Raw genomic sequence first — 23,987 nt, 5'->3', positions numbered from 1 at the left:
ATTATTTCGGCGGTACTTATGGATGATTAACGTCTCAGGGCAATACTGTCAGTGGTCTAACTTTTAAGACTTTTGATCTCTCTTTTCGTTTATTCAAATGGTCGTTGGAGTGACCTCTAAATTATAACAAATTGTGCAGGTGGTTGAAACCCCTAAAATACTGTATTTTTAATACACTTATTTTATATTACAACATAGCGTTTCACAAGACTTAATTATGATTTTCATTTCATGCATAATTTAAATATTTTTAATTATCTCTATTGACTAAAACCTCACATTTTAGGCTATTCAATACAGTATTTCAGTCACAAAAAATCCAATAACCGATCAACAATATAGATAAGGCCATAATTAAAATATAATTTGTTTTTAGTGTTATAACAGCGAAAAGAAATTAGTCATAATAATATGCCTGGCTATGTTTTTCTATTAAAATTATGCAAATTTTCCATCGTATCATGGTGCGTATGCGCTTTGATAGCCACCCGGTTAGGTTATCAAAAAAAGGCGTTGACTGGCAAAGTCCATGGCGGGAGGCGAATCAATCAGAATGTAAATTACCTTCGGAGGCACGCCTATCACTTCGTATGTTAATTTTAATTATCATTTGTGCGTTATCGCTATTTCAAGCCACGCCGAGCCGAAACCCATGGCTCGTGGATAAAGACATTATGGTGTTTGACTGTAATTATTGGTTCAACTATTTCGCCACCGGCTATATTTGACTTACCAGTGGCGTAACGTGTACTGAACTTAATTATGAAATCGTAAAAAAATAGTAGCAAATTTATTTATATACAAGTGTCACATTTTTCTCCTACTTATTACAACAAATAATTACGAAAAGGTATTTTATTTATTTTATAGAAGATCACTAAATAATTTAAAATAGCTCTTCTGACTAATAAGTTTAGAAACCACTGATTCTCATATTTATTTTATTTCTCCACTGAATATTTTGAAATTATTGATCAATTGCTTTTAAAATAATAAAGAAAAAAATAATACAAATATAATATTTTTAGATCACTTTTCCTTGTTTGCCACCTTGTTCCAATAAATTATACGACACCCCCTCAATATATAAAAGTTGTAGGAGAACATTGCCGTAATAATTACAGGGCGCTGCTAACTAGTTTCACCTCAAACGATCGACAAGTGGTATACAGCCTCCCATCCTCGCCCACTCCGTGCCTATTTGCTTATAGCAATCAGATTACATTGTTTTCAACGTGGAAGACAATAACAGCATATTTATAATATTGCTTTCGAGATTCCGATTGAGAGATTACATGCACGAGTGAAGAAGGTTGCGGGAATTTCTGTGAGAAACTCTTCTTATGTGCCGTTTGAACCTTTAGGGCCAACAAGCACATGAATATATATATAAGCGTTGACGTTCTTGAGAAACGGATATAAAAAAAACTAAACAAGCTCCTGGTGTCACCTGCACAGGTGTTGTACACCAAAGATTGTATTCAACACGGATCATCAATCATCGATCGAACATAAAACTAGTCATCATCGTTCGACTCTCAGGAATGTTGAAGATTTCAAAGAAATTTTAAATTCAATTAGCCATCATAAAATATATTATGTATGCTCATATTAAATATAAAGAGGTACACGACAGTTGATATATTGAATTGAGTGTAATAAATATAATATATTATTATGACTATTAACATAATCGAAGCGGTTTTGTATTTCACTGTAGTACTTCATTCCATTGCACAAGAAGTCATAATTAAAAAGTATATGAAGCACACCTGTACTGTTATTTTTAACTACTTTACGGAACATTCGGAGCCTTTATGCTACTTTATTTATATCGACATTAATAAGCGACGTTTTTTAAGGTTCGCTTAATAATGGTTTTAATTAACACTCGTTCCGGATCGGAAACCATAAATGTAATACATAATATTAAAGGGCTCTTTTTGTTAGTTAGTTTTTTAAGATTATATATGTAGCAATCTATATATATATATATACATTTTAAAACCATAATTTGAATTTAACTGGGAAGACAATTTACAATATTGTGTAGACTGAAAACAATTGCTAACGAAAACATAAATATTCTAAGAAAGGTTTAAATGTGTATTTATTTACTTTGTATATATAAGAATGGGGTACAATTTCACTATCTAAATTTAAAAAAATGTTATGCCTGCACTACACTCTCTGGAAGTTGTCTGAACTGAAGTTACAACTGAAGTCGAGTAAGCGACCACACAGTCGCAAATTTCATATGACGTCCGGACGGCGTCTGTTACGTACAGTAATATTTGCGCGCGATCGAAAAATGTGCCAAATAATCGCAATTTTTACATTGTCATATTATTAAAATTACGCTACTGATAATTATAAAAGTTTGTGTGGGCACTCACCAATACAATATCAATGAAAACTTTTCGGTCGTAAATATTCAATTTATGCAAAATCTTTGTCGGCTTTTGCAAAATGCCATAAGGCATAAAAATGATACTTCAGTATACGAACATCACATCTTTGACTCTCCTAGAATTTGTCGCCATCGATTCTAAATAAGAATTCGTTATGGTGTGATATTTATATAAACTGATCTAGGAAAATACATAAGGATATTCGAAACGATTTTTTTTTTAACAAAATCAAGTACCACTAATTATTTAATTTTATATAAAAAAAAATATATAATAACGATATCTGTTAGAAGAATATACTATCAAAAATATAATTAATCTCTTTTGGTGCCCTAAAATATTCAAAGATGTCAGTAAGAGTATGTTGAAGTACCCGATAAGCATGTGGTATTTAACTTGAGCACGTAACCACGATGCAGCGCTCGACATGCGTGTCAACCATAGGACGCCTACGCGCATACTGAAATTGAACAGAGTTACTCGTTCTATAACAGTTTGCGAAACACCATATCATTATCTCTCTCACTCTCGTCACTTAACACGCGAGAGAGCGAAAGGGGAAGTATCTCATCGCTCGCGCTCGAAAGAGCAGCTCCGACTTCGGTCCGTTTGCCGACAATGTTCGGAAGCGCTCGAAGCTGGGCAAGTCGTCTGAATTACCCCCACTTTATCTCCCGTTCTCGGTAACCTTGGACAACTTCCGAGAGATTTTAGAGCGGGCAGAACCAAATTCGACCAGAGTAACACACTATATTCTCCGTCCTTGGCCAACCTTGGCCAACTTCCAGAGAGTGTAGTGCAGACATATGTGGTTAGTCTGAAAAGTGTCATGGTCTTATTGTTTTTTTTTGTAAACTATATTTCATAACTAGCTAAATATTTAAGGCATTTCATTGCAAGATGTTTTTGTAAAATCTATTTTTGCTTATGGCATTATATATTAGAATCGAGTGGTCTTTAATCTTATTTGACATAAAATTTAAATTAAATGTCAAGCTATGCAAATGTTTTTTTATTTTACCCATCAATACTAAAGGGTTTATAAATTGAAGCTAAATTTGCCGAAAAACATTTTTTTCTATATTTCCAAAAAGTGAAATTTTAATTTAAGAATACGCAGTAATTAAAATCGACTTTTTTAAATCTAGATTTCAATTGTTTGTTTTTGTTTTCATTTTTAACGGATTTATTCAACACGTTACTTAGCTTTTTAAGGTGTGAGAGCCTGCGCCTTCTTTCTCGCTTGCCGACGTTTCGACCACCGATGTTGGGGTCATCATCTTGGGCGTAATCTGGACCTTATCTCAGCCGCCGCAGACTTTTCAGTTGCGTCGTCTTTGATTCGATCTTGTGGTTTGTTATTTTTATTTTTTGTTTGTTTGTTTGTTACTAAGGAAAAAAGTGTATTCATTTTCGAATTGGTATATTTAAATGTATTCATATTTGTGTGAATTTTGTTAAAATCTAATTTAGCTTGCTTTAAAACCGGAAAGTGTTTACGCGTCATCTTTTTTACTTAGTGCTAATTTTCTTTTAATTTTGCCTAAAGTTTGTGTTGTATCAAAATTTATATGGTTATTTTTATCAAAAGTGTAGTTTTCATCAGTATTTTATCGCATTTCTATGTTCTATTTTTCTTTGTGTAATCTTACGGTTTGTCTGACCAACGTAAATTTTGTCACAATTGCCACACATTTTTTGCACGAATTTTTGCTACCTAAGCTTCCAAAAAAGCCATGAAAAAACAGTTTTTAACACTTTGCTACAATTATACTGGATAGTCTTTCAGCATTTTCCTTTTTGCGAACATCACTTCTTGCTTTAAATTCATTGCCATGAACAAAAACAAGTGGCGATGAATTTCTAAACAACCTTACTAGCTTCATATTAGGAATTGACATGGTCACATTACTAAATACACACTTCAAGCACTAGCCATAACGGTAGTGTTGACAACTGGGTAAAACAATTGTTTCCAGTGTCCCTAGACTTTTATATTTAATTTTCAAATATCCCACGTGTTTACAATAACGTTTTTATTTAACACACTCAGCTTAATTGTTAGGTGTACACATAAATTCAACCTTTTTCGAATCGTACAGTGAAGGCGTGTCCAAATTTCACCCTTGTCTTTATTTCGTAATTAAGCTTCGTAGCCTATAGGTCGACCTAATCGGTACTCGTTATGGTGAATGATGAATCGGCAGGGTCCTAAACTATCATTATACACGGACGAGTGAATTAATTTATAATAAAACGTTACGTGTGCACGTTTTGTTAAGAACGCTAATAATTTATCGGTTAGGTATTTTTTCTAACACATCGCAAGCGTAAATTAATATGAAATTGGTGGGTCCGACGGAAGCGAGCGATTATGAAATGATCGAATTTTAAATAGACGTAATAAAAAATCACTTACCTATAAATTTAAATTGGTATTTGAAGATCGTCTATAATGGTGACACAATGGTGTATTTTTAATTAATTAAATTTATGTTGGGTTAAATAAATGTCTCCTCATTAGTCAACATATCTACAGATGAGATCTACTATTTTGGTATTTTAACGAAATCAAAGTGTTAATGAAAGTCGGTTCACATAAACAAGTTAATTTAAATAATAAAAACAGTAATAATATTATATGTGTGTAACGTTTCTGTTAAAAATAGATTTTTAAAAATCAAAAAGTTTGGAATCTGATTCAGTTATAAAAAAAATAGTGAACATTATTTGTTTAGCATCACTCATAAATATTGTAAACAGGACGGTGAAAAAAACTTACAACTAACAACTTAATGATCTTACACTTATGTATGAATGTACTTACTTTATTGTATAATAAGAATACTTTTTTATAGCAAAAAGTTCAAAAAATTCAAAAGCCAAATTGAATAACTATTTTTATTATTATTAATATATGTCTAAATATATGTAACAATGGTAAAATAATTTTATGTTTTATCCAAGTAATTTTACATTATAGCCAATTAAATTTTATATAATTATATGAAGGCGACAGAAAAAAACACGTGATAAAATTACACAAGAAAAATTACATAGGGAAAAAAATTACAAAAAAAATACACGTTATGATATTATGCCTGCACTACACTCTCTGGAAGTTTGGACAATATAGTGGGTTACTTCGGGGTTACTTCGATCGAGTTCGGTTCTGCCCGCTCTAAAATCTCTCGGAAGTTGTCCGAGGTTACCGAGAACGGGAGGTAAAGTGGGGATAATTCAATCGACTTGGCCAGCTTCAAGCGCTTCCGGACATTGTCCGCAAACGGACCGAAGTCAAAGAAACCGAAGTCGGAGCTGCTCTTTCGAGCGCGAGCGGTGAGATACTTCCCCTTTCGCTCTCTCGCGTGTTAAGTGACGAAAGTGAGAGAGATAATGATATGGTTTTTCGCAAACTAAGATAGAACGAGTAACTCTGTTCAATTTCAGTATGCGCGTAGGCGTCCTATGGTCAACACGCATGACGAGCGCTGCATCGTGGTCACGTGGTCAAGTTATAATACCACATGCTTATCCGGGACTTCAACGACTCTTACTGACATCTTTGAATATTTTAGGGCACCAAAAGGGATTAATTATATTTTTGATAGTAAATTCTTCTAGCAGATATCGTCATTATATATTTTTTTCATATAAAATTAAGTAATTAAAAAATATTAATAGTACTTGATTTTGTTCAAAAAATTGTTTTGAATATCCTTATGTATTTTCCTAGATCGGATTATATAAATGTCACACCATAACGAATTCTTATTTAGAATCGATGGCGACAAATTCTAGGATAGTCACAGATGTGGTGTTCGTATTCTGAAGAACATTTTTATGCCTTATGGCATTTTGCAAATCCGACAAAGATTTTGCATGAATTGAATATTTACGACCGAAAAGTTTTTACTGATATTGTATTGGTGAGTGCCCACACAAAATTTTATAATTATCAGTAGCGTAATTTTAATAATATAACAATTAAAAAATTACGATTATTTAGCACATTTTTCGATCGCGCGCAAATATGCCGGCTGTACGTGACAGAAGCCGCCGTCCGGACGGCTTATGAAATTTGCGACAGTGTGGTCGCTTACTCGAAGCCGTAGGTCGTTGCCGACTTCAGTTGTAACTTCGGTTCGGACAACTTCTAGAAAGTGTATTTCAAGCATTACACAGTAAAGAAATTACATGTTGAAAAAAGTATACGTGCTTTAATTATTACACTAGAGTAATTCCACATTATACAGTAACCCATTTTACCATTTTGGTGTGCATAAAAAATATATTATATTGGTAATAAAAAAATATATTTTTTCAATATACTGCAAAAATATTATACAGTAATATTAGTATTTAATTTTGGTATGCTATACCTTTTTGTAATTACAAAAAAAATCACTTACAAAAATTGAGAAATCACATCAACAAAAAATGTTGATATACATATAACTTTTATAGCGGTTAAATAGAATAAATTATATTTTAAAATAAAACATCAAATTAAAAACTATTCCATTTCAATGTTCATTTTATGTTTATCTTATAATATGTTTTTTAAATTAAAATTACTTTCCATCGCCAATAAAATATATTTATAAAAAAAATGTACTGCTTTTGAAATTTTATATGTGCCCCAAGGATTAAATATGTATGTTACAGAAGAATGTGAAATTACCCCAGTGTGAAATTTATTGTGTGTGTAATTTTTTTCCAATTTAATTTTTACTGTACAATTTTATTACGTGTATTTTTTTATTACTTAATGGTTAATGCAGATTTGATATTTATATATAAATTATTATAAGCTATGTTTATTTATAAAAAATAATTATTGTATGATTTATTTGCTAATTATCACTAATATTAAATTAACAAAAGTAAGCAAAAATGAACTTTATAGTAAACTTTCACGGGAAATAGTGTGTATTCAAATCGTATTACTGGCCCATCAGTTATAGGAAAGCATTAATGAAATATATAAATTGCACTTGGGATATCTGTTGAGTATATATGAATAAATTTTCAAGAATAATGAAAGGCTTGGAAGGCTTGTGTATAAGGTAACATGTTTTCTTTAAAAATATTCATTTAATTGTTTTTGCTTACTGTATACATTTATTTAGATATAGAATAATATAGTCAATGACTTGCTTTTATTTAAATTTATTTAGAATCCCAATAATAAAATTTACACACACCTAATTATAATATATTATATAACATTTATTAAAAATTGTCTTAAAATTACAACAACATATTATATAATCTTCAATTGTATATCTATACAACTATAATATTAATGTCAATTGTATAACTTTTTAATGACGACTATTAGATAATTGTATTATCTAAATGCTTTTTTCATCGATGCGCCGTGTCCTGCTCTGCTTCAATAATTTGTCAATAAGATTCGTCAAAGAGTCTTTTCTTCGTTCAAATGGCATTTTTTCTGACTAATGACTTCCCGCCCCATTGTCGGCGATGTGAAAATAGGTTAGAAACTTTTTAACCTTCGAAAATAACGGCCTTGAACCGGATGTAAAGCGCATCCGTTAAGTGCCGGCACTCACGCTCGGTCGTAAAATAATTCCTGCTGTACGTTTGATTTTAACCGCCGAAGATGGCGACCGTTTAATTATGCGCATGCATGATAATAAGACTAATTTGCGTTGGCCATGTCGAACTGTATCAAGATTACTAGGAACGTCGTCGCAGAACCAAACATCTGAAAAAAAAAGAATGAAGATTACAGGTATGAATGCATTTAACCCATATGCACAGGATTTTATGGTTCAAAATATTAATATCATAACAACATTTTATTGTTTTTAAAAATCTTAAAATTGATTATTATATTGATAAAAACATTTATAAAACGTAAAAATATCAAATACAATATTAAAATTAAATAAGATTAAATAAATCGCACTCTAAATCAAAAATGTATCAGGATCATCCATAATCGTTGCGACGTAATTAATGGTGAAGGATTTGCTAAAAAACAATAAATTTATTTTTAGATTGATCAATTGACCAATTGATTTATTTGTGTCTTTTAGACATTCAAAGAACGAAGATTTTTTTTCTTCAGCATAAAACTGAGCTTAAAGAATTAATAATACTTTTATTAAATTAGCGATGATTTTGTATAATTAAAATATAATTAATATTTTCATTTGTTTTTCAATATGAAAAAAAATAATATAAATTAAAAGATAGTACTGTTCCAAGGAGGCGTCTATTGATATTGAAGAATCCAGCAGCTGTTACTTCTTTAGGGTTATCCGTCATCTGAAGAACAAACCTTCTTATCTGGAATCAGAATATGTATTACTATTAATTGAAGCATGAAATTAACAGGTATATTCCCAATTATTTAGTTCATAATATGTTAAACAAAGATAACATTCGATTTTTTTTAATGTGAAAAATTTGGTCTAAAATAGTAAAATTACGTTTATGGTTGTTCTATAAATAATATTTACTTAGAGACAAGCATCTCTTAATGCACTTTCTGTGTACAATTTTAAACAAATTCATAAAATAGCACTTACCGCTTTTATGACGTTTGTTTTTTTTGTTGATGTTGCGATTCTGAGTAGAATATTAGCAGTGCTCTTTCCCTTAAAAAAATATAAAAATATTATAATACTTCACTACATATAATAAACTATTAAATGTGTGTTTAATTACTTCATTCACGCAATTTTCACAACACTCAATTATTAAAATGACTGGCAGTATGTTGAACATAAATACCAAAAATGAGTGAGAAATCAATAGCGGCTTAAAATTATGTAGTTCATGGTGGGTAATTGAGTAAATCCAAAAATGGCTGAAATATTGAAATTATGTACTAAATAATTATACTAAATAAAAAATATATATACTTACATTTGAGAGAACATTACTATATAGCCAATAGTCATCGTTGTTAGAATAGGTAGAGAATACATTCGCGTAATTTTTTCTATTATGATGCTTAGTCTTAAATGTATATATTTTATATCATTGATGACTTGATCGGGTGTATATTTACATCTGTTAAATATAATGTAAATAAAAAAAATTAAAAATGATTACAGATCTCATAAGCATGAAAAATTTTCGTTACAACAAGACGGGCGTTAGCTTAATGCTTTACAATGAGGTAATAAAATTAACCACTACTAAGTAAGAAGTGGAACAGCAGACTGAAAGCAAAATCTATAAATCAGTGACATCTATTTTAATAATTAAATAAATAATACAGCTTACAATTAAAATATGTTACTATGTAGATCAATCTGTAACTATCAAACTATCCTTTATAAAATAGAGTCAAGAAATTATTTCTCATGCTCATTGGATGCACTGTAGTTAATGTGAATATGTTATATATAAAGGTTTTACTAGTAAATACTAAAATAAATCTCTCGTATGTTAATATAGCAAGAACAGCTATATTTTTGGAAGTTTATTTGCGTTAAATGTAATACCGGACAACGCGAGTTATTGCCCTTTAGTTATGGACTAAAAATAAAAGAGCATTGAATATTATTATTAATACTGGTTAATTGATCAACTTAAAGATAAATATCCAAACGCAGATGTCACATAAGTCAGACTTACCCAATCTTAGATGCAATTCCGCATCGAATCCCATGGATGTCTACTTTGACATTTTGTAGCATTTCATCGAATATCTTATTGACAATCTTAAATCTTTGCCATGCAATACAGACGTAGATGCTAATCTTGCAACTCATTGCTCCGTGCACGACATTTGGCACGATGAACAATAGTGAAAATTGAATTGAATATAGATTGAAAAATTTCCAATAGGTGACATAATCCAAAACCGCGGTCGTCACAATAAAACTATACAAAGCTAACATAAAGATGGCACAAGCGAATTTAATTTTAGGATAGGAGAGTTTCACGTCGTATTTTTTCAATGCGTCATCCAAAACGCACAAAGTCTCCATGACTTCTGCGACGTCCTTTTGGTGCTTAATCTCGGTGAAGTAAATGAGAAAAGTAGACAAGCAACCCAAGTAGATTCTTGATACAGAAGTTACCTGTTAAAAATACTTAAATATATAATACATGTCTATAGTAATGTACTAAACTTCTTGTCGGGGGTATTTATTTTTGTTATTTTTTGACAAATTTTGTTGTTTTTTGTGTGGAAATAATTGAGACTGTCAAATAGAATTTGTATATGTCAGTTATACGTGAAGTTTTTCTTTTCATAGATGCGTCCAGGCGTCTTCAAAATGAGCTCAAATCTGGACCCGGATGTCCAGGGGATGCGAAGAGAGAAGCGGCGGTTTTGCAAGGACGTCATTTGAAGGGGAGATCAGTCATTTCCCCCGCTTGAATTTGACCAGAAAAATGCAGTCCATTTAACTCTTTAAGTAGTAAGCTGATTTGTTTACATTTGTTAATTTGTAAGAATACACTTTGGAGTGAGTTTATTTTACGTATTTTTCCATAATTATTTTTTAATTGCATATTTGATTTATTTTACTACTTTTTTATATTAGTATATTTTGGTTTATTATTTTACATCTATTTTATATATTATTCGGTTTTTGTTGTTTTTTTTTTAAATTAATTCATAAACTCTTAATATTTCTTATACAATTTATATAAAATATTTTTTTATGTTTATGTATTTCATACTCTTTAATTTATATACAAATAATTTATATCTAATTAAATTTTAAAAAATATTATATAAATATAATGTTTTTCATGGGCCACCGTACATGTACGGCGAAACCGCTAAAAGAGTTAATGAAATACTTTGAATCTTAATGAAATTGAAATATTAAAAAGAAACAACAACTAACCGGGCAACTTCCCCCCCCCCCTCCTCTGAAAAAATCTAAAATAACGTCTGTGATTCAAAACCAGAAATTCTTGGGTTACAAAAATATATAAAGAAACACAGAAACCCATTTTATTTATATCGTTTAGTGCAACCTTTAGTTGTTAATAGAAAAAAGAACATAACACAATATTTTCCAATGTAAATTCTTAAAAAAAAAACATACATTTCGCGTATTTTTTTTAAATACGTATTTTACTTCAATTAGTACGACTTATTTATTGCTAATATTAAACTTCAATATTTAGTGAAACATATTCCATGGACTATTTGGGCAAAAATATGTCTGAAAAATGTAAAAATTGTAGAAAGATTTTCGTGTATGCAATACCTGCTTTTATTTTCACTTCGCCAGCTATCCCTATCATTAAAAAAGTACACATAATTATTGGGAACTGCAAGGCACCATTAGATTTGTCTACGATAAAGCAAATGTATTATTTTTATGTTGAAACATCGCGTATATACAAAAATACAGAAATATTGAACATGTTAATTTTAATCTTAAAAATTTGCGCAGAAATATTTATTGGTAGATTTTTTTGCATAAGTAAGTGTATGAGTATATCGAACGTATAAATGTATCGTGTGCTTTAAAGCTAGTAGGGGCGTAAACCCTAACTTTTCATCTCTTTCCAATTATGAATAATGATGAAATCGATAGCTCTCAAACTGACTGTGCTAGCGCAAATATAGTACACATACTTCGAAGCTTATACCACTGCAGTACAGCACTGATACGAGTAATCTCCTTGAAATCAAATAAGGAGTAAGACTTTTATCGCCTGACCTTTTTAATATATATATATAGAAAATATATTATAAAAATGAGCAGTGGATGGATGAAATGGTGGCATATTAATTGGAAGAAAAATACTGTCAAACTTGAGATGACCTCACATTAATATCGAAAACTACCGATGAAATGGGCTCATTTATTAATCCACGAAAAAGGAAAGAGCAACCTCATAGGCAGAAAAATTAACATATCCATGACCAGAGTTGATTATCGATAGAAATAATATCCCACGCGAAAAAATGAAACAACTACAAGCAGTGGAGATAGTAAATGACTTTGTGTATATTTAATAAGAAAAGATGAAAGTGAAAATCAGAAAGCGAACAGCAATGAACAAAAGTGCGATATTTCTTCATGTAAAAATTTGGAAAAACAGAGGTATTTTAGCAAAATTCGTTTGGTAAGATCTGTAATATTCTCCATATGCTTTTATACGTCTGAAACATGGACCGTAATGGCAGCAGACAAGAGAAGATTAGATGCATTCAAAATTTAATTAGCTCGCATGCTTATTATGTATTGATTTATTGTAAATTTTCGGTCGCAACTGCATGCGTTAACCCAATGTGTTACAATGGGGCAAACACAATCAACAATAACATTATATGTATTTAAATAACGGACTTAAATCAAAGTCTGTAAATTATTAAAATATATTTTATTAATTATAAACTATTATTATATTTTTTAATAAATTAATGAAGATATTCAAAAATATAGTAATCCGTGAGATTATGAAAATCTAGAAAAACATAATCGGAATTATATTTATTGTTGATGATTAAATATATTTCCTGTAATTCAGTTATATAAAAATATATTTTTAATTATCTTTAAATGTAACTTACTTTATTGTATTTTATTTGACCCAAACCAAAATAGAAAACAATCAAAATAAACAATAAAAAAAAAGAAAGCTATTGAAACAACCATAAATTAATGGCTGATCATATGAGCTAACAGTCGCCTGTTTTTAGTTTAATTTATTTTTTGCGCACAAAATTTATTTATTTATTATTTTACTAAATAAATTTTACAATTTGCCTGATTTTAAAATACTACTAATATATATTCTATATATATCGTAAAAACAACACCCCATAAATAACCGTTTTATATATGGTAAAAAATCAAAATCGTGTAAAAATTATAGCAATACATATTTTTTACCGTGATTATTATATTTGACCATGGTGATTTGCAGTCTTCAAACAACACTGTTCCGTTGTATGCGTGGAACAAAATGGCTATAATAGTAAGGCCAGTGCCTAACTTTGAAGTCGTGTAACTATTTCCAATCCTCGTGTAAGGACTGAGGCCTAAAACTTTAGTGCAGTAGTACAATGGCGAAAGGGCGTCGTACAAGTTCGACATTTTAGCAACTAATGACATTGACAATTATTAACTTGTGCATTTGATCAAATGATCGATTAATGGTTCTCGAACATTTTCGAAATAAGGTCAGCAAAAATATTAGTATGCATATGTTTTATATTTTATAGGGTTCAACGATTTTGGTCTTATTTTATTAATGATTATTTCTAGTATATCTACATATGTAGGTAGTTTACAAATTTAAGTCATATCTAACTACACATCAAGTGTTAAAAAACACAAATTCTTGGTTTAAAACCATTGCAATTCTCCGTTGAAACCCACAAATGAAGTAATCGATGTGAAATAAAAAAGGCTAAATCGAATACTCATTACATTCAATAATATTTTTATAAGTTTACATACATAGAATGATAATACACACAACATATAATAATCTGCCATTAATCATTAATATATACTACATGCAAATCATTTCTAAATCGATCATGTTTGCGTTTTAATTTATAGTCAAGTTCTAAATTTATCATTGTTTAATTTTTATGTCCATTGCCAAATATTGCGGTTAGATTCATTAATCATATAATATTTATTATTTTTTTGTAATTCAAATTTAATACATAAGTGTAAACATATAATATTAATATTGCACAGTAATATATTGAGCAAAAAAAGTTTACTGCGCCTGATCAATGTGGTAATTTGCTTTCGCGTCAATCATCGCGCGTCAATTTATTTAAAAAGGTAGTATAAAGTAGATAAGATCTTTGATGTACATAAATAAAATTGGAATTTTACTATGGTGGACTCCAATTAAGATTTGTTGTAAATTTTAATTATATATTTACTTGATGTTTCAATATGAGTAGCAGTATTTATAATAAATTAAATAATAACCAGTTGTGGCTATGGTTTTTGGTGTTTTTTTAATATATATTCTAGTGGTCTAAAATCTGGATTATTGATAGGAATTAAACAGCAATTTATTTTGCAACATCAACTGAAAAAATCAGTGATTATGTTATAGTTTTTTCAAGGCATAAAATACATCTTAAGCACCTAAAGGGTTAAAAAGCTATGTTACAACTAAACTAAAGGTTCTAATCACTGTCTAAAAAACTAGTGATATATGGTGACTATGCATTAATGTTTCTTTATGTTTTTAATTTGTAAAGAAATGAGAATTCTCATTTTTACTTTTCGATTTTCTCGAAAATTTTCGAAAAAAAATTGATAAATAAAAAAATATTTGTAATACATAATTATAATAATAAATTATATTATTGTAAATATCTTTATATATGTAAAATATCTGTTACTTTTGCATGATTTTTTTTCAATATTTATGCATGTTAATTATATTATTCATAGTAATTAAAATATAAAAGAACTTAAAAGTGGTAAAACATGTATCATTGATTAAAACATATTAGTAGGTTTATTATCACACATTATTCTTAAAATACTTTTTTAAAAAGCACATACCATCTAAATTGGAATCAGCATCCTTGTTCTTTTTTGTTACGATATTTGCTGTGAAAAAATCTTTTAATTTTTTTTTTTTTTTTTTTTAATTAAATTTCGATATTTTATTTTACATATTTATTAAATATTATTCGGATTTCTTAAAAAAATATTTATATCAATATAGAGGCTTTTAATATTTTTCATAAAATTCATATAAAATATTTTTTGTTTTGTTAATATATTTCTTACTCTATAATTTATTGATATTATTTTCTTCAGAAGTCATTTACATCAATACAAATTTAATATTATTTGTTATTTTTTCAGTTATACATGTAAATATAACTATCTGGGGTACCTCAAAACAGTGAAAAATCGATCACCGTACATGTACGGCGATACTCCTCAAAGGCTATTTACTTTAAAAAAATTTAAATTATTACTATTAACAGCTTATTACTAAAAACATGCATATGTTCAAACATTTGACATGGGCCCATCCTCTCTTATGCGGTAATATAAAAAATATAGCGGTTGTAAAGCATTTTAAAATATTCGTAGAAATTTAATTAATTAATTTCTTGAGAAATTAGCAAATTTCTCGAGAAATAAGAATTGCCATTATTTTCGAGAAGAAACACTTCGAAGAGCTAAGTCCTCTTCATACGTCTTTTCAAGTTGCCCACATTGAGGAGTTTGTTGCCTCGATGTTGACGTACTGTTGGAGCCTCGCTTCATGTTTAGAAGCAAAACGCTTTATAGTACTGACGACGTCTTCGACACATAAGTCACGATGTATGTCTCTATTGCGAACATTCCTCCGAAGCATTCTCAATGTTTCGTAGCACTTTATTTTTAAATTTTTAAATCATTATAATATGGCAATGTTTGGCACGGACGAGTAGAAAAGTATAAACGCGTGTGTTAATAACAATAAATACTATCATACATGTATTAAATAATCCCATTATAAATATTTTACTAAAAGTTTGAGAATCGATAGCAGCTAATGTCTGATTTATTGTTACGAGTTACGAGGAGTCTATATAGCGGTTGTTCAATAAGTCTTTGTGATTTTTAAAGTGCAAGTTTATTGGGTCAAAAATAAAACGTGAAATATTATATATTTTTTTATTTTTCATATAGTAATCCATATTTATATATCTTATACGAAAAATATTGCATTTATGGAAGCAATAATTTTTTTAATTTCGTATACTAAAAAAGATACTCTTTTCCACCTAAAAATTGTTGAAGGGATCTAAAATTATGATAGTCGATTGGAACGATAGGTGAGGAAGAAGTTTCTAAAAAAATACGTTGATTTTTTTTCTATCGTCTTCTTCGACACATGAGGGCGAGCGCTGTCATTGTGTTAAATTACCCTTCTTTGATTTATAAGGGCGTGTTTTTTCATTGTCAGATCACACATCTTACAGCTTACAACCAATCATGGCGTAAATATTTAAGATAACGTGATAATTATCCATTGAACGATGCTCTTGACTTGATAAAAAGACATGATCAGCTTTTCCACTTCGATCATCAGATTTGGTCCAGTCAAGCCGCCACTTTTTGCCAAGAGTTAAATCAAGGTTCTAAATGAATTGCAGATTTTACTTCGCAAAGCTACAGAATGTACGACCCATCATGCAATTTAAACTTTAATAAACACATTTGTATTTCATAGATTTAAAATAGTTGTAAATTGTTTTTTTCGTCTGTAATATTCTCAACTTTGCAATTTACTTAAATTAATTAAAATAAAAATTAGTTGTGTTAAATATCACCGAAGAAATAATAGATACTCGCATTAGAGTCTCCAATTCGAGTAATCGAGTACTCGATACTCGAGTATTTTTGTCTATTTTTTAAGTACTTGATAATCGAGTATTTTGAAAATTACTCGATTAATACTCGAAATTAAAAAATTTTGAAATATTTCAGAAACAAAAATAACTTTAACTCGGTCCGGTAAAGGTTAACGTCTTGCTTTTATTTGGCGTTTATGCCCAAAGTCCCGAGCTAGAGCGGTTACTATCAGGTATAATTTTTTCATAGTTCCATAGTTGCATAGTTCCGGTCGTCGGCTATGTTAGTGGGTACGACGGAGAAATTTCTTTTGTGTTTTCTGTTCGACAGTACCGACTTATCTAATTTATGGCAATGAACAATATGAAATATCAACAAAAAAAAGTTTTAGGTTTTATGACTATGCAATTGTAGCGTAAAGTGTTGTAAATTGTTCATACTGATCCCTCAGCTTAAAATATAAATCAAAACAATTGTGTGTTTTAAAGACATTTAAAGTAAAGTCAGTTCTTTGCGAACCGTTTAGCTCTAGAGTGAAAGGGATTCACCCAAATACATATTCGAAGGATATAGATTTAAATTCTTCGCATTAATAAGAAGGAGTAGAATATTGTATATTGTTAGGAAAAAAAATCTATTCAAGAAGAATTACAAAATGCTATTTTGTCAATAGTCGAAGGAAATAAGAGAAAAGCAGAGAAGGGAATGAAAGAAGAGAACATAAAAAGAGAGTTGAAAAAATTTTATATCTATAAAAAGCGAACAGATATAAATTAGAAGCCTTATCCAACGCGTTAATGACAATAAGACCAACATCAACAGCAACGGAAAGGGTTTTTTCCATAACGGGAATAATAAAACCAAAGGTTAGCAGTAATATTAAATTCGAGACACTTTTTGCATTATTGTTTTTAAAAAGTATGTTCGTGAAGTTAAAATAATTGAAAAAATTAACATACTAAGTATTTTATTTATTTATTTATACGTGCACGAATTTGAATAATAGCTATTTTGGTACATTTGGTAAATACTCGAAAGTACTCGAGTACTCGAGTATTTTAAAATTTTAATATTCGATACTCGAGTAGTTGATGGTTCGAGTAATTGGAGACTCTAACTCGCATATGCTGCATATTTGTAAATATTTTTGCTTATTATGTTACTGCTAAAATGTAAAATAATTAAACTATTTTATTTATTCTAAACACTCTGTATTTATTCACTCTAATAAAAAAATAATAAGTAGTATTCTTATTATTAGAATTTATGTCCAAAAGAAGACAACTACTTAAACTGAGATGTATTGCGGAAGTGAAGCATATTACACACGGTGGTTGAAGTAATTGACAAAAAGTCGACCTGTGTTTAATAGAATATATAATTTGGTTCCTAATTTATTAAAAGGTTTTTCGTTGTATAATATATTACCTAAATAACTTAAATTTTACTATAAATTCAGTTTTTCTTTTGAAAGACTATTTTTGGGTAAATAACTTCTAGTAGTTGTAGTTACATAATATCTAAACTAGATTTTATGTAAAAGTATCACATAAATTAAATAATAAAAACAGCAAATATATATGTGAATTTAATTCGAACAACTTTTATATTTATTATTTATTTATCAATATCTATCAACCTGTATAACGAACATGCTTTATTTATTCAGGGGCGTGCGAGGCAAATTCCCTTTCGATTGCGTAGGCGCCGAATCTGATAGAATATCTTAACTGATCTGATCTTGTACGCTGATAATTTTTACATACATACAACTATATTTAAGTACATATTTTCAGACAGATAATGGCTACCTTGTACGTGGTCAGATGCGAAATGTGAGTTATTGTCTCGTTAAAATTAAACCACGAAATCTCACTATGGCGGTTTGTAAAGCTTTTGCTTATACAATACAATCAATTCGATACAGCCATTGTATGAGAAGCAAAAGCTGCCTTGAACTTCGCTGGGGGTCGTAAAAGAATTGCCATTCATCGGACAAAATCAAACTCCGCCTTCAGGTGAAGCTTTTTACTCATTTTTTCTGCACCCAGCTAACAAACTATTGTATTTATGTACATACATATGAGGAGCTTAAAAATGGATTCGTAAAGGTATGCCACTGCAAAAAAAGCATGAAATATTAATACTGTCGATGAACTTTTCTAAAATATAAAATCAACGCTGAAATATTTGGCAACAGCACCCCAAAAATACTCCCATATATTTTATGTACATTAATATCAATAGCACCGTGTGCTAATTCTTTACAGCAAATGGTTTTATTCATCTAAAAAAATATTTTTTAATAATTTTAATATCAAATAATATCATATTATATATGAAAATACTCATATGAATATATAATATTTACAAAACGACTACATAGTTATGTATTTACTTATTCTCGGTTATCTAAATTGGCTGATCGTTATGTCCGCGCCATCATTATTTATGATCCGTGAAATTCTTTAAATATTTGCCTGATTATGAAAAGATTTCTTTTATTGATTATATTTTGTATACATATCCATGTTATAGGTATACGGTATTCAAATATATGCCATGGTAAAATATTCCATTACGTCCGTTATTTTTTTATCTGAGTCGTAAAACGTATCTGATAGATTTTCGCTGATTGGTGTTAAAATGATGAATGTTGTAAAAATAATTTTATGTAATATTATACCACCCAGCATTTTTATTTATTTATATATTCTAAAGTAATGTAAGTTTTATCTAAATGTATTCGATTAATGCAAAAGTGATTTTTAATAATTTAAACAATTATATAATATCAGTCAGTTGTGATTGAGTATATCTATATATAAGCTTATATATACCATTTTTGATTTAATGCAATACATTAACTAGGTTATGATTTGTTTATAGCCCAAAAATGGAGCAAGATCTGGATAATATGGTAATTGCTAAAAATAACATTTGAAGCAAAGTCTTAAAAAATAATATTTGATGGAACAACGTCGTCAGATGTGATTGCGAGTTAAAGATAATATTTTTTATCAATCTAATAAGTCTGTTGCAATTTTATAAAACACAAATATTTAGGTTCTTGATCAGGCGCGTACGGCGAGATACTTTACCTTTCGTTCGCTCGCGTGCTAACTGACGAGAGTGAATGAGAGATAAGGGCGTGCATTACATGCGTTCCACACGCCTTTATCTCTCACTCACTCTCGTCAGTTAGCACGCGAGCGAACGAAATGTAAGGTATCTCACCGTACACGCCTGCCCGTGATAGCAAAATGTTTTATTTATTATATATTATCTTCATTGTATTTTCATATAGTGAATTTCCAGTCCAGGTCAAAAGCAATAAACGCTCGATTATCAAGCGTCTATATTAAAACTACGTCAAAGGCAATAAAATCGTAGCATCGCCGTCGCAGTGGGAGCGCGCCGACACGATTTTATTGCTTTTGACGTGAATTTTTGCCTTCTGAGAAATGATAATTATTTTTGTGCCTCCTATTAAACATTTTTTTTTATAATAGTACATTTTTTTAAGTGCCGGGGCTCGAACCCGCAACCTCAGTAACATTACGGACTATATTAATTGTTATATTAAGTCTCGCTAAACTTATTCAAACTTAATTGTTTTAAATTAGTATAAAGCATTTGATTTACTCGTTCAGGTTAGGCCAAGATATCTAAATTAAATATTACATATTTTAGGTTCACGTTTTGTGTTGAATGACGTAAAACACGTGGGAAACAAACCAATCAGCATATCATCGCTGTGTGTAATTCATATTATGTTAACATCTAAAAAGTCTAATAAACTCAATCACGATGCGTGATCGGTTAGATTTTAATCGGTGATCTGAGAACAGATTACACCCTCGATCGACGCCGATTACTGCCAAGTTAACATTTCGCGGTTAATCGTTAATGGTTAACTAATCGAACTAACCGAGGAGCGGTGCGACCTCTTGACACGCGATCAACAATAAAAAAATTAAATTACGGCCAGCGGGCCGCAATTTACTAAGCCGTGGCGGATTAATTGATTGAAAAAATGGCCGGCAGATAATTGCTTCTGATTCTCTTATCGAATTAATTAACCGGTTGTATTAAGACTGCATACGTGCGTCGTTGAAGACTGAAGATGAAGATAAAAGCAACATGTTCCAAAAAGTAAGGAAGAACAAGAAATTAAGTGCTGGGTGGGAATGGTATAATTTTATGCTTTGGGGAGCGATTTTTGGTTTTATTGTTTTTAGCTTTCGACAGCGTTTTATTACAGTAAAACACTGTTAAATGGAGTACGTATGTATTATATTATACAGGAATGTGGAGGGTCTCTTTGGTAAAATAAAATTTGGTCATGCATATTGAGATTTTTATGATTTTATGATGGTTCAATTTGCAATGAAACTTTTTTTTTAATTTAAATTAAATTAAAAGTTGCACACACCTGTATATTTTTTTAGTATTTTTTATCACACCTGTTCTTTATTGGATCTGGAAATATTATCTAACATAAAATAACTAGTTACACCAAATTATTTTATGAATTATTAAATTTATATATAAATATTATAATTTTACATTTATTAAAAATTAATTGCACTGCAATTTAATAGTATATGTGCTTATGCAAAAGGTTAAAACATATTTTTTTAGCTTCCCTATTATGTAGTAGAACGATAACCATATATTTGACTCTCTACATCGCGTTAATCTAATATACACACTTTTGTTAACTACCATTATATTCTTTGTTCTGTGGTTACCATACAGTTGTTTTTGCCACTGTTGTCTTAAATGCATAAATTTATCGAATAATTAAAATACGACAAAAAACCTCTTTGTAGTTAATTTGAATTACTATAAATCTTAAAATGCTGATTAATTGCGAAATATAATTGATAGTATTTGATTATTATATGTTAATGTGTTTTATATTTAATGGGTTGATAATATATAGGAGGGGAATTACTTGGCATGTCCTAAATAAATCAGAACTATTCCTTTTAACCATGCCGCTAAATCGCCGTTTCTTTTTTATGTGCATTTACAGTTTTATTTAAAAGCCCTACATTATTTAGTTATGTGTGCGTTACGTTATAGTAGATTTCTTTCGATAAAAAATATATATGATACATTGATTGATTCATTATGCATTATTCCAATAAGGCCGTTAAAATGCAATTTATTTGTTTTTTATAACTCTATTAACGGATTGTGTACACATTTAAAACACGTTTACGCCACAAATTAAAGTTACTTTTTGTTTTCAAATATTACTTGATGTTTTTAAAATGTGAGAAGTTTATAGTACATATATTAAAATAATATTAAAACGTATTGGCATTAAGAAGTTAAGTTACTTACTTACTAGTTTTCTTACGGTAAACAATATATACATTGCTTGATTCATTATGCATTATTCCTATTAGCCAGGCCGTTAAAACGCCATTTATTAGTTTTTATAATTTTTTAACGGATCTTGTATAAATTGCAAAGGATACGATTATGGGTTAATGCCACAATTTATTGGAATTAAATCATAAAAATGGGTAATAACTGATATCAAAGACATTAGATATAAACTGTAAAACTACATAATTGTTAACTTTACAGAAATTACTAAAAAAATAATGTATTTTTTTTAATTCTTTGAAATGAAGTATTAATAATATATTCTAGATATACTTTATTTTTGTAAATATATTCTTAGACATTTTTCTATGTTACTTTCAGTGTCAAATTATAGTATATAATAATCAATCAATCACATAAACTCTGTGATTGGAATTATTGTGTGCGCAGTTTTTGTTTGCGTAATAATCTGGTCACCCAAATTTTCTTGCTATGCTTTTTTATTCTTAAGATTACAAGCTGTTTTAAAATGTAAGTATATATGTATGTATATACCAAAATAATATAAAATAAACATTGACATTAGAAGTTAATTTTGCCTAAATGTGTAGTCAATTATGTATACTAAAGTTTATTAAAACTATATTTATAAATATTAATTTAGATGTTTTGTAAAAAACTAATAAAAAAAACATTAAGAAATATTAAATTGTTTTATCATATTCCTTCTCAATAAAAAAATATTTAGTGACATCTACATGAGACGGTTAAAAGTTATATCAGAAATTCAATAAAGTTTTGTTGAAGATATACTAATTTAAATAATCAAACGCCCTATTAATTATTTCATTTTATTAACAATTAATAAATAAATAACATATTAAAGTGATACTATTATTATTATTTACAGACAGTTGGAATTTAAATAGAAATTTTTATTTTCAATAAAAATACAATTGTAAATATTTTATTTTTGTTAAAAATATATATGTATATTAATATTATATAATCAATGACGATAAACTTCAGTCTGATTTTTTTTTAATAAATGGAATAGAATATAACGATTTATATTTGCTAAAATAAAGGCCAACAAAGCTGTTTTTGATGTTAAGGACAATATAATGTAAAAATAATTCTATTATCTCACATTAATTTGATCGAAACAAATTTATGTTAAAAGTTTACATTTCAACAATGTGATCGTGTTTTTTTTTTAATATTTCATAATTTTACTAAAATGAGATTTTTGAGAGATTAAATAACAATACATATTTTAAAACTCAGATTATATATATATGGAAGTTATTGATTTTTCTTTATTAAATATAAAAAAATCACGTTATGAATTAATTAATACTAATGCAAACACAAAAGGTCAGACGTCGATAGGTCCCATTTTGTCCCATCTGAATACGTAATAATAAATTGTCTGCGAAAAAAGTAATAAATTACGCGCTCCCGAGTCTGAATCAGGCGAAAACGCCGAGACAAACGAAATATTCGACACATAAATCGACTTATGCGAACGCCGGCCGGGCGGCGAAAGGGAGGTCGAGAGCAGGGCCGTATCTAGTGTAGGCGACAGCTAGGGGCGTTAGACAGTAATAAATATTATTAGGTGATCCTAAAATCATATACCAATAAATGGAGTTAGAGGAATGTATTTAGTTATTTAATTTGAGCAATAATATAAGTATTATAGGAAAGAGGTTATGAATCTGTATTTATTTTAGACTAAATTTTAAGTAAATTTCAAACACTTACAACAGTATTAGCCGGCACTTTACATTTAATCCACTAATTTATTTAGACGTTATTTTCATCTTTAGCGGCTCAGGTCCTGAAGAAAAGCTCTGCGTGGCACCTCTGGGAGGCGCAGGCTCTCTGGGAAGCGCGTATCTTGTTTATGCGCATCTGGGCTGAAATTTATGGG

General features: G+C 29.3%; 1 protein-coding gene across 2 annotated transcripts; it reads right to left on the bottom strand.

The window, feature by feature from the left end:
• Positions 1 to 7,951: 7,951 nt before the first annotated feature.
• On the bottom strand, positions 7,952 to 23,948 carry LOC148233305 (putative gustatory receptor 28a). Of its 2 annotated transcripts, XM_088189326.1 has the most exons (7): positions 23,819 to 23,948; positions 10,032 to 10,480; positions 9,315 to 9,461; positions 9,114 to 9,255; positions 8,975 to 9,043; positions 8,643 to 8,732; positions 7,952 to 8,145 (listed from the first exon to the last, which is right to left on the bottom strand). In XM_088189326.1, exons 2-7 carry the CDS (start codon positions 10,385 to 10,387, stop codon positions 8,080 to 8,082), a joined length of 870 nt encoding a protein of 289 aa, XP_088045452.1. In that variant the 5' UTR covers positions 10,388 to 10,480; positions 23,819 to 23,948; the 3' UTR covers positions 7,952 to 8,079. The 2 variants fall into 2 exon arrangements, with proteins under 2 accessions (XP_088045452.1, XP_088045454.1); XM_088189328.1 differs by lacking the exon at positions 23,819 to 23,948 and having other exon boundaries at positions 10,032 to 10,509.
• Between the last annotated feature and the right edge of the window lie 39 nt (positions 23,949 to 23,987).

The sequence above is a fragment of the Plectrocnemia conspersa genome, unplaced genomic scaffold (assembly GCF_051122295.1).
Source record: "Plectrocnemia conspersa isolate PC_06_02 unplaced genomic scaffold, ASM5112229v1 ptg000008l, whole genome shotgun sequence".
Lineage (NCBI taxonomy): Eukaryota > Metazoa > Arthropoda > Insecta > Trichoptera > Polycentropodidae > Plectrocnemia > Plectrocnemia conspersa.
Note: the sequence above shows the minus strand (reverse complement) of the source record. Positions and strands in the feature narration are given on the sequence as shown.

Excerpts from the sequence above, each read along its gene's own strand:
- LOC148233305 (XM_088189326.1), bottom strand. The coding sequence starts at position 10,387 with ATGGAGACTTTGTGCGTTTTGGATGACGCATTGAAAAAATACGACGTG. Across the intron at positions 9,462-10,031 it reads GGAATTGCATCTAAGATTGG|ATGTAAATATACACCCGATC; the intron begins GTAAGTCTGACT and ends TATATTTAACAG. Across the intron at positions 9,044-9,113 it reads GTGAAAATTGCGTGAATGAA|GGAAAGAGCACTGCTAATAT; the intron begins GTAATTAAACAC and ends TATTTTTTTAAG.